This window comes from Erinaceus europaeus, chromosome 9, assembly GCF_950295315.1.
Source record: "Erinaceus europaeus chromosome 9, mEriEur2.1, whole genome shotgun sequence".
NCBI classification, from domain to species: domain Eukaryota; kingdom Metazoa; phylum Chordata; class Mammalia; order Eulipotyphla; family Erinaceidae; genus Erinaceus; species Erinaceus europaeus.
The window spans coordinates 107,255,764-107,267,948 of record NC_080170.1 but is presented as its reverse complement, the minus strand read 5'-3'; the positions used below and the strand labels follow the sequence as shown (position 1 = coordinate 107,267,948).

At 36.3% G+C, this 12,185-nt stretch overlaps 1 protein-coding gene across 3 annotated transcripts in view; it reads left to right on the top strand.

The window, feature by feature from the left end:
* The window catches only part of IL1RAP (interleukin 1 receptor accessory protein), a 167,797-nt gene extending 158,398 nt beyond the window's left edge, over positions 1 to 9,399 (top strand). For all 3 annotated transcript variants that reach the window (XM_016189357.2, XM_060198507.1, XM_060198508.1), the window contains one exon: positions 8,666 to 9,399. In XM_016189357.2, coding sequence (XP_016044843.1) covers positions 8,666 to 9,384 — 719 coding nt within the window. In that variant the 3' untranslated portion in view covers positions 9,385 to 9,399. The remainder of the gene's footprint in view (positions 1 to 8,665) is intronic.
* The last annotated feature ends 2,786 nt before the right edge of the window (positions 9,400 to 12,185 follow it).

Sequence of the window (12,185 nt, the reverse complement as noted above, 5' to 3'; positions counted from 1 at the left end):
ACATAAAGATTAATATATATATACACACATATGAATTATATATATACACACATATGCAGACATATATATGTGTGCATGTATGCTTAAAGCTATTTATATACAGGAATTGCATATGTGTGTATATACATATATGCTTATAACTTTAACTTTGCCAGTGGCACAATATTCTAAACTACTGGATTATAATAGTACAAAAAACTGGAATTCTTGCCCAGCGAATATTATATGTTTTCGTGTCAGTATTTTCTGCCTACTAGTATTATTTGTGAATTCACTGCTCAGAGTGTTAGTTGTCATTAGGTCTTGCCTTACCTAAATTAGTATAGATAATTTATTACTGCTACAGTTGAACTGAGTACAGTGGAATCTGTTGTGCACAAAGTTTCCATGGCCACTGCTAAGCAGTAGCCAGTACTTAGGCCTTAACTGACGATCTGCTGTGCTCCGAGCACACACATGTAGAAACTAAGCCATGTTAATCTCAGTGTCCAAGCATTAGAGAGAAAAATCTCAATTTGGAGTACTGAGTAAAAAGGAAAGAAAAAATAAGATATCTAGAAATGATCCAAGATATCCTATGAAACACTCCAAATCATAACTTTAAGAAACCCTGGTCCCAATAGTATGATCATTAATAAGCAAGTCTATAATTAGCTCCTGTATTTAGGTGTCACTCAGTAGTAATAAAGTTCATAATAAATTATAGCTTCATCGTGGAATTACTGATTATTAAAATTGAAGGCGATTTCCTGAATTTTTGACTACAAAACTATGGTATGAAGTCATGTTTGGATCTAAGTTTTTAGTCTTGATAATGTTTTTCCTTATTATAAACCATAATTGCTCTTCCTAGTAGTCCTCTACTTGTAAGACTGGAGGTGAGCAGACTTCAGATAAACTTTGAGTATTAGTTCCTTGATGAACTTTAGGAAAATGAGGGATAGTCTCATTACAAAGAGACCATTCATTGTCTTGCAATTGTTGTGTACTGTTGCACTTCTGCGTATGTATTCTACCTGCCCTTGGGTAGCCCTAGAAACTTTTAGGTATTTTCTATTTATATTCCTGCCCTTGTTCCTGAACTTTACCAAGTGATAAAATGCAATACATCTCAAGTCTAAATCATCCTGAAAATTTTTACAAGATTTTGTTTGTATATTTTATGTCTCAGAAGATGCTCAATACATAGTATTTGAGAGATGAGGAGAAATAGCTTATACTGTAAAAGGCAAGAAGAAATTCTAATGTTTAAAAAAAAATCCCATATCTATAATATTAAAAAATATATTTAGACCTTCTCTACCCAAGTTAACCAAGAACCATGGTATATAGATTGTCTAATTATACAGTAATATAAAATTGATTTACTTTTTTTTTCTATATTGTAACTTAGATGGTTCCCTAAGAATCTAATAAATAAGCACTCCATTGTTTGGGAAACAAAACTCATTCTCCATTTGTTAATTATCTATTTTCTTTCCATAGGTTCTAATGTTTTACGATTATCTTTTTATTTTATTCATAAACATTTGTACTTTTCATCTTCCATTTGATTTGTAAATTTGTTTATTTTAAAAATAAACCATTTATTTTCAGCATTAAATTTTATTTGTGCATGACTTTTATGTCTTTATGTTCATGTTTGGGTAAAAGATGATGATAAACCGAATTAACAGTACATTTATAAAATTTATGTCATAGATTACATTTATTGTGTTTCTTTTTTGAAAGAAATGGAAATTTCATATCAAGAAATGTTTTGTTTACATGCAAGTAAGGGAATCATTTAGTTAAAGTGGATTATCCTACTATACCAGATGTGGGGGGGGGGGTGTGTGTGGAGGGTATTTTTTAAACAAATAAGCCTATTCATTTTTTGTCAACTTGAAATTTGGGTAACTTACAGAAATTGCTTGTCTTTTATATATTCAGCCCCAAGACAACTGCTTTTAAATCAAGTTTTAAAATGTCCTATATTTAGTTAGAAAATGATTATTTTGATAATGGATACATTGCTTTATTACAGTTTCAAATAAATTAATAATTCATATTTAGAAATACATTTTCTTTTCATTTAATAATATTACATTTGTAGCAATATAAGAACTTTCTTTTTTAATTTTTTAAAATATTTATTTATTTATTCCCTTTTGTTGCCCTTGTTATTTTATTGTTGTGGTTATTATTGCTGTTGTTATTGATGTCATTGTTGTTGGAGAGGACAGAAATTGAGAGAGATGGGGAAGACAGAGAGGGGGAGAGAAAGATAGACACCTGCAGACCTGCTTCACCGCTTGTGAAGCGACCCTCCTGCAGGTGGAGAGCCAGGGGCTCTAACCGGTATCTTTACGCCACTCCTTGAGCTTTGTGCCACCTGCATTTAACCTGCTGTGCTACTGCCTGACTCCCTAAGAATTTTCTTTTTAATTCCTATTAATTTATTCCAGGAGTATTTATTTGGTTCTCAGAACTAAGCTGGGGATCTTACTAAAAATATTTTTATTGAATAATTATCCTCTTTTTAACTTTTTTATATAATTTTTATTTGCTAGATAGAGACAGTCAGAAATCAAGAGGGAAGGGGATATAAAGAGGAAGAGAGACAGAGAGACACTTGCTACCCTGCTTCACCACTCAAAGCTTTCCCCCTTCAGGTGGGGACGTGGGGCTCAGACCTGGATTCTTGTGCATTATAACATGTACATTAAACCAGGTGCACCACCACCAGGATCCCTAAGAATTTTCCTCTTTAACCAGTCTCCAACAACTAGGCTTAGGGTCAGTGAATGTATAAAAATTAAAACCAATTTTTATTCAGTTAGAAACTATCCTAAAGCAATTTTTTTATTTTTTTATTATCTTTATTTATTTACTTATTGGAGACAGCCAGAAATCAAAAGGCAGGGGATGGTAGAGAGGGAGAGAGATAGACACCTGCAACACTGCTTCATCACTCTCAAATCTTTCCCCCTACAAGCAGGGACAGGGGGTTCAAAACTGGGTCCTTATGCGTTGTAACATTGCGCTCAACTAGGTACACCACCTGCACCCCCAAAAGCAGATTTAAAGATTTTTTTAATGTCACTATAACTAGAGGCGTATAGTACAGATCTGATGGGTCTTATTGAGATTTTATAGATGGACTTGTGCAATGCATGAGTGGTAAGGAGTTTAAATATGTTTAAAAACCTGAAGAAATTACTTTGTAGCTTCACTGTCAGCAGTTCCTATTTCAATAAGTTGGACAGCATGGTTCTATGGCTACTAGTGACCTTGTTAACTCAGAGTATTTTTGTTAGTCATTTTCAAATATAAGGTATTTGACAAAAAGAAATTCACAGAATGATAGGAATAACATTAAAAAATAGTTTATCTTGGGTGTCGGGCGGTAGTGCAGCAGGTGAAGCGCACGTGGCGCAAAGCACAAGGACCAGAGTAAGGATCCCGGTTTGAGCCCCCAGCTCCCCACCTGCAGGGGAGTCACTTCACAGGCGGTGAAGCAGGTCTGCAGGTGTCTTTCCCTTCCCCTCTCTGTCTTCCCCTCCTCTCTCCATTTCTCTCTGTTCTAACAACTACAACAACAATGAAAACAACAAGGGCAACAAAAAAGGAAAATAAATAAATAAATATTAAAAAATTAAACAAAACAATTAAAAAAACAGTTTATCTTATATATGTTTCTCCTCCCAAAATATGAAGTATTCTTAAAACTTAGATGGGAGATCAAATGTTTCAATAGTATTTTTAGCAGCCTCTCTTTTAAACTGAACTGACTGGATTTTAAAAGGCTTGTTGCCATCTAACAAATCCAGGTATTATGGGGATTCTTTAAAGATACCATCAATAGTTGATATATATTCAGTCAACCTTTAAGGCTGTACATTATTTGTTATGTTCACTAGATAGAGTAATAATATAACTAAAGTGATTAACTTACATTGTGTCAACCATGTGCTCGACAATCTTGATCTCATTGTATTCATTTTTGTCATTTTATGAAGGGGTAATATACAATTGTCGCCACAGGAATAGTTTCTCATATCCTCATGATAGCTATCTGAAAAACACCTCCAATCTATTTTTTTTCTTCTTGTACCAAAACCCCAGCACCCCCTGTAACTTTCCCACTTTTTCTGTAGTCATTTGCTTTGATGCAATGCACCACCCTATTTAAAAAATATCAGAATAAATACAGAAACAAATGAAGAAACCAATATTTGATTTATCTACAGTTTTAGAATAAGTTGCTCTTAGCATTTTCTACACTTCAGATTTTAGGAAACAAAAGTAGAAAATAGAGAGGGTTGCTGCTATTAGTATCCAGTAATATATCAAATGAAGACTATTATAGCTCTGGTTTTCTTCCAGAGAAACCATGTTTTGCTGTTGTCGTTTATTTTGCCTCTGGGGTTATTGCTGGGGCTCCGTACCAGCACAACGAATCCATTGCTCCTAGAGGCCATCTTTTTTCCATTGTTGCTGCTGCTGTTGAATAGGAGAGAGTTATTGGGAGAGGAGGGGGAAGACAGAGGGGGAAAGAAGGATAGATACTTGCAGACCTGCTTCTCCATTTGTGAAGTGACCCCCCTGCAGGTGGGGATGGGTGCCCGGGGGCTTGAACCAGGATCTATCCTTGCACTTTGCAAGGATCCTTGCTCCTTATACTATGTGCACTTAAACCGGTATGCTACTGCTTGGCCTCCAAGATTAGGAGTTTTAAAATGAAAAGTGTTGGGAGTCAGATGGTAGCACAGCAGGTTAAACGCTCATGGCTGCGTAAGGATCCTGGTTGGAGACTCTGGCTCCCCACCTGCAGGGGAGTTGCTTCACAGGTGGTGAAGCAGGTCTACAGGTGTCTATCTTCTCTCCTCCTCTCTGTCTTCCCCTCCTCTCTTCATTTCTCTCTGTCCTGTGTAACAATGACAACACCAATAACAACAACAGTAATAAAAAAAAACAAGGGCAACAAAAGGGAAAATAAATATACATGTAAAAAAGAAGTTATATTAAAAAATAAGTGAGAAGTGTTCTGAAGTATTTACAAGTTAAAGATTAGAAAATGTTAACAATTTAGTGCCATACAAAAACTGGTCTCATTGCTCCATAATTATACCTCATACCTGAGACACATACAACAACTTAATTTATTACTCCATATACAAATAATTTTTGTTATTAAGACAGTTAATTCATAATCTAGAATATGAATTACTTAAAGTATTTTAGATATCAAAATATTCTGTAAAGTAAGTAGCTTCCTTCTAATTATGTGATGATCCCATGACACAGTACAATGTCCACCTAAGAAGTATCCTGGGAAGGGGGTGGGCAGTGGTGCACATGGTTGAGCATACATGTTACCATGTGCAAGGACTCCATTCAGGCCCCCCAGTCTCCACCTGCAGGGAAAGCTTTGCGAGTGGTAAAGCAGAAGTACAGGTGACTCTCTGTCTCTCTCCCTCTCTAACTCCTCCTGCCCTCTTGACTTCTGGCTGCCTTTATCCAAGAAATAAAGATATTTTTTAAAAATTAAGAAGTATCTTCTACATCTGTTATTCAGTATCTGGAATTCCACCACCACATCTGATTCTTCAGCATTTTTCTCTTTCAAATCATGCACTTTAATAATAGGATTCAATATTTTTTTAGAGACAAATCCATAGGCTTTTTAATAATATTTATTTTGGATAAAGACAGAAATTGGAGGGATAGAGATACCTGTAGCACTGCTCATGGGTTCACCACTCATGAAGCCCCATGCCCACCCCCTGTGCAAGAGAGGACCAGGAGTTTGAACCAGGTCCTTGACCATAGTAACCTGTGTATTCTACTGGTTTCACTACTGCCCAAACTCCAAATCCAGGGTCCTTAAAATTTTTTTCTGTAGAAAATCCAGGATAGTGTTTTATTTTCAAGAGTAACTTCCTCAATGGGTAGATGTCTATTTTACTAAAGTTACTATTCTGGACCTTATATTTTCCTACAGTTATTATTATTATCATCATTATTATTATCAACAACAACAACATCATCATTTTGCTTCTAGTGTTGTTGCTGGGACTCGGTGCCTGCACTACAAATCCACTGCTCCAGTGGCCATTTTTTTTCAGGTGTTTTGGATAGGACAGAGAGTAACTGAGAGTGATGGAGGAGGTAGAGATGGAAGATAGACACCTGCAGAACTTCATTGTTTGTGAAGTGACCCTCTGCAGGTGGAGAGCGGGGGGCTCCAACTAGGATTCTTGCAGTGGGTTCCTGCACTTTGTATGTGCCCTTAACCCAGTGCACCGCCCCCCAGCCCCCTAAAGTCACTATTAAAAAATTATTATATTTATTTATTGGATAGAAGCAGTAAGAAATTGAGAGGGAAGGGGGTGATAGAGGAGAGAGACGCCTGCAGCCCTGCTTCACCACTTGTGAACCTTTCCCCCTGCAGGTGGGGACTGGGGTCTCAAACCTGGGTCCTTGCTCACTGTAACATGTGTGCCCAACCAGGTGCGCCACCACCTGGCCCCAAAAGTAATTATTTTTTAAGGAAAACAAAAGCACAGACTTTGAGGTAAGTGAGCCTCCAGGGTATTTTTGGGACATTATGAATCCACCATTTCTGGCTGCCGGGTTTTTCCTTTTTTTTTTTTTTTTTTTTCATACTATAAAACAGAGAGAAATTGAGAGGGAGCTAGAAAAAGGAGAGACACTTGCAGACCTGTTTCACCAATCCTGAAATGTTCCCCCTTGAGTGGATAATACTATGTGTACTTTACCCATTATGCCACTGTTAGGCCCCAGATAAGTGAACCTTTAAACTTATCAAAGACCGACCAGTCAACGCCCATGTTCAGCGGGGAAGCAATTACAGAAGCCAGACCTTTCACCTTCTGCAACCCACAATGACCCTGGGTCCATGCTCCCAGAGGGATAGAGAATGGGAAAGCTATCAGGGGAGGGGGTGGGATATGGAGATTGGGTGGTGGGAATTGTGTAGAGTTGTACCCCTTCTACCCTATGGTTTTGTTAATTTATCCTTTCTTAAATAAAAAATAAATTTAAAAAAGAATTTGGATAAATTCACCTAATAATAATAATTTTAAAAAAGATAAAAATAAATGTTCTAGGGCTGATGAGACAGCCCTAAGGCTCCGGGGTCCCAGGTTTGATCACCAATCCTCCCTTAAGCCTGAGCTGAGCAGTGTCCTGGCCACTCTTTGTCATTTTCTCTGTACTAGTCTTATTAAATAAAAGACATTTTGAAAAGACTTAACTTTCAAATACCTCACATTTTTTATAAAAGAAAAACAGAATTTTTCAAACTGATGCTGTCTCTTTCAATTTCCTTTCAAATTCATGTTACATTCCCAAATTAGGTAATAGGGATCCAGTAGGAGAGCTCCTTCCCTCATAATGATCACATTCTTAATGATCAAATTTGTTACAAATTTTCTGCTTGTCTTCACAGACTAAAAAGTCAGCCTATCACTGTGTTTCCCCTGAATCCAAAAATTCATATACAACCTTATGGTGTGTCTACAGTATCAGGTTTCAGAGTTGCAAATAACTGTTTTAATACATTTGTAATCCCTTTACTTTAAAAAATTAGGTTGTTTAGACTCCCAAATCTCACAGTGAGTTAATCTTAACACTCTTCTCGAACATTAGCTCCTAGAATCTGTCCAAATCCACTTCAGTAATTATTAGAATTGATTGCTTTGCTGGAAATCTCAACTAATTGAATAATTCCTACCCATAAACCTTCAAGTTGATTTTTAACCTAATTTTTTCAAACTTTCATGTGTGTCTGCATACACATGTGCACACACACACACACATACACACACACACACACACACACGGGAATTTTGACAGTAATATGAAGTATCTGGTACTGTATCCAACCATTTTAAGTATTAAGATATGGTCATATGGATATCAGAAGGTAGTAATCCCTTACTGTCCATCCCTAAGAAAGAAGAAGACTATGTCTGGAGTATTTTGTACAGATCTGCTGTGCATACTATTCTGGGGGAAAACAAGTACTATTTTTTAAATTTTATGTAAATTTTTATTTATTCTTTTAATTTGATAAGACAGAGAGAAACTGAAAGGTGTGTAGGGATAGAGGAATACTACTTCACCACTCATGAAGCTTCCCTGGTGGGTACGAGGAGCTAGAGCCCAGGTCCTTGCGCATGGTAAGTGAGAACTCAACCAGGTGCACCACCACCTGAGAGCAGTAAACAATATTATTCAGAGAAAAACTATAAAAGTGGGGATAATACTCAATAACCTGAAAGGTGGGGAATTAAAAATATTGAAGTTGAATTAATAAAAAGTAGTGAAAGCACAAATGTGAAGTGTTTGAAATAGTGGAAGTTATCAGATCTAATGCCACCAGATAACTGCATTAGAGAAGAATACTACAAAACAAAAACTTATACAAACAAAACTAGAATTAGTTTGAGGAAGCAAAATTCCTCATCTTTAAAAGTAGCAGATACTTGCAAACCATTACTAAGAGAGTTTAGATAATATTTTATAATAAGGGGCCTTATTTATCACTGAAACCATTCAATCTCAAATATTTATTGTCTGTAAGAAACTAGATGTTCATAAGTTTTCACTAGGTATTGTCCTTTTTATTTTATTTTTTTGCTTCGTTTTTCTATAGATACAGTGGAAGCAGTTTTTGACTTCATTCAAAGGAGCAGAAGGATGATTGTTGTTCTGAGCCCAGACTATGTGACAGAAAAGAGCATCAGCATGTTGGAGTTTAAACTGGGTGTCATGTGTCAAAACTCCATTGCCACCAAGCTCATTGTGGTTGAATATCGGCCCCTTGAGCATCCACACCCAGGAATCCTACAGCTAAAGGAATCTGTGTCCTTTGTGAGTTGGAAGGGAGAAAAATCTAAACATTCTGGTTCTAAATTCTGGAAGGCCTTGCGATTGGCCCTTCCCTTGCGAAGTCTCAGTGCGAGTTCTGGCTGGAATGAGAGCTGTTCTTCCCAATCGGACATCAGTCTGGACCATATTCAGAGGAGGAGAAGTCGTTTGAAAGAGCCCACAGAAATCCAGAGCTCTGGGAGGGTCACCAGTGTTTCTCCAGGCACAAGCACAATGTCCAAACACAGAGGGAAACCATCTGCAGCCTGTCGTTGCTGTGTCACCTACTGCGAAGGAGAGAGTCATCATAGGAGCAAGAACCGGGCAGAGATTCATACGCAGCCCCAGTGGGAAACACACCTCTGTAAGCCTGTGTCCCAAGAGTCAGAAACTCAATGGATACAAAATGGCACCAGATTGGAACCCCCAGCTCCCCAGATCTCAGCCCTTGCTCTTCACCATTTGACGGATTTATCCAATAACAATGACTTTTATATCCTATAAGTACTGTGTGTGGTGGGTGGTGGCTTTTGTCTCTACCTGCCCTCTATATGTCGTTAATCAATGGTTATAACTGACATTTCTATCATCTAATGGACTCTCAGAATGTGTCCCCTTTATTGATTTTTAAAAACTATTTATTTCTAGGAGACAAAGACCCGAAGGATCTGAATCCAGAATTATTGCCTCTAACGGCCTCAGAAGAGCACACTCTTCTTGGGTCCTAGAAGGTCAGTATGAGAAAGTTGTCTACATTCTGATCCTATATTTTGCACAGCTGTTCAAAGAAGAATATAATTTAAATGTTTTATTTTTATTATTTATTATTATTTTGGCATCAGGGTTATTGATGGGGTTTGGTGCACTACAAATCCACTTCTCACAGAGGCCATTTCCCCCACTTTTTCTTCTTTGCTTTCTCACTCTCTTTTTTTTTTTTATAAACATAGAGATAAATAGAGAAAGGGGTTAGACAGAGAAGGATAGAGACACCTGCAGTACTACTCTACTGCTTGTGAAGCTTCCTTCAGCAGATGGGGACCCAGGGACTTGAACCTGGGTTCTTGTGCATGGTCAAGTGTGCACAACAACATCACCAGAATGTGTCTTCTTTGAGTGACTCAATCAACTTCGCTATTAAAACAGTCAGGTGTGTTTGGTCTATGACACAGCGTATGCATTATCAAAGGGGGCATTAAGGAAAGAAATTGGTTCTGGTAGAAACTGTAAGACTAAGCTTACCATAAAACCTACAGGCCAATTTTCCTGGAAGAACCAGGCCCACCTATACAGAGATACATGGTGTTTGCTCTCTCACTGTAGAGTAGCATTCTCAAGCTGCCTAAAGTTGTTAGCATCAATAAAGCTATATTTTATGCCATTTAATTTGTACTAACACATTTTTGTCTATCTCTTGCCCTTCAACATTTTATGACATTTAAATTTATATCTAAAGAATATTCCAGGAAATCAAGATTTCGTTTAGATATTAGGAAAGATGGAGTCTCTGGGAGAGATCTGGGTAAGAACCAGAGGAAAGTAAACAATAAAAGTGGCCATCAGAATCTCATGTGTTCTTAGAAGTGACAATTGAAGAATTCAGTTTTGCCAGGGGCTTAGGGTCAAGATCGGTGAAACATGGGATGGTCTTAAGACATAATGGAGGAGACATTATTATGTTCCAAATTGAAGACATTTAGACTTTTCAGAGAGGCCTGATCTGTCCAAACCTTCCACTGAAATGAATATGTTGAAAAATAGTGTGTCTTCCATCTGGTCTATAGAGGTTTCCTGATCAATGGATTTTCTATAAGAAAATAAGACAAAATCTATTATTCCTGGATAAAAGTAGAGTAAAGTGGGAAAATTCATATTTAAAATGAGTAGTTCCCTTCAGTAGGTAAAAATCCTGGGTACTGGTGAGTTATGGCCGAATGAGTATCAGCTTCTCTGTCACTAATAGCAAACAAGGGGTGGGAAAAGAAGCTAGATGTTCTTAACCAATACTCTTCCTGAAACAAGGATCAACTTATAATTTTCCTGTTGAAATAAGACCAGGGGATAAGGGCCCTCCATAGTAAATGTTGTTCATCATGGAACTTATAATTAATAAATAACAGACCTCCATACTTCTATCTAACAAAAAAATTTACATATAGCACCTAAGCTATATTGTATTCCTCCTTAAGGAGATTAATATATCTATGGTATATATTTAAAGATTTTCACATGGAAAATAAGTTTATCTCCAAATCTGTTAGCAGTGGATAATGTAAATTGATCTAAATCCTGTGAAAGTAGGGAATGCTTTCATTTTAATTCTTTTTATCTATTATTAATATGGTGTCCCAAATTATAAAATATCTTTAAAAAACTGGGAATTTTCTTTTGAAATTCTTAAAATATATTATTTTTGAAGTTAGGGATAGAGGCTTAAACATTAAATCTGACTTTACTTGTGATATAATACGTAATTTTATTCTCATAAAAGTAAGGCTTTCGGCCTTAAGTATACCTCCGTCAAAGAGATAACGAACCAGACTTTTATTATTAGGAAGAAGGCTAATAGGCTATGTTATTATTCTCTGAGTCAATACATTATAATTGAATGTAATAAGTGTCATGTATTTCAGTAAGACAAATAATAATAAAGAATGTTTCCTTATAAGCCATGCATATTCATAATTAAAATGTTGTGTTTGTAGGCTAAATAGGTATCATTCATAGCAATGATGCCTATGCCTATTTGAAAGATTTTCTTTTGTGCTTGATTGTTTTCTCTGGGCTTCAATATACTGCTATTTAAAATGGAGACAATGTTATTAACATAATTAATATTATTAGCATAATTTATAACTATGGTATCTTATGTTTGCATAGACTTAACATTTTAATAATGATTTGTGGTTTAAATAATTGATTTCATATACATTATTATTTCAACAAAACAGATAAAAACAGTATAGAATAAGATTACCCAAAGTAAGTGGCTTTCCTGATACCATAGACTATCAGTGATAGAGCAGAGCAGGACTTCTTATTTAGGCTTGTGGCATTTGTCCAGGGTCAAGTATCTAGAGACATCCCTATATGATTCATGTGGACTATTTCTGTCAGAAAGTCAGCCAAGTTGAAACTATCTAAGCTGAGCCAGAGTGAATGCAAAATGAAAAGATCATTAACATAACCCTGCCACACAGTTTATTAAATATCATATCAATATCTGATATGTCATCTAACCATGTCATATTATGAGTTGATATAATTTTACTTTTAAATGCTATGCCTCTTGTTTTAAATTTTCA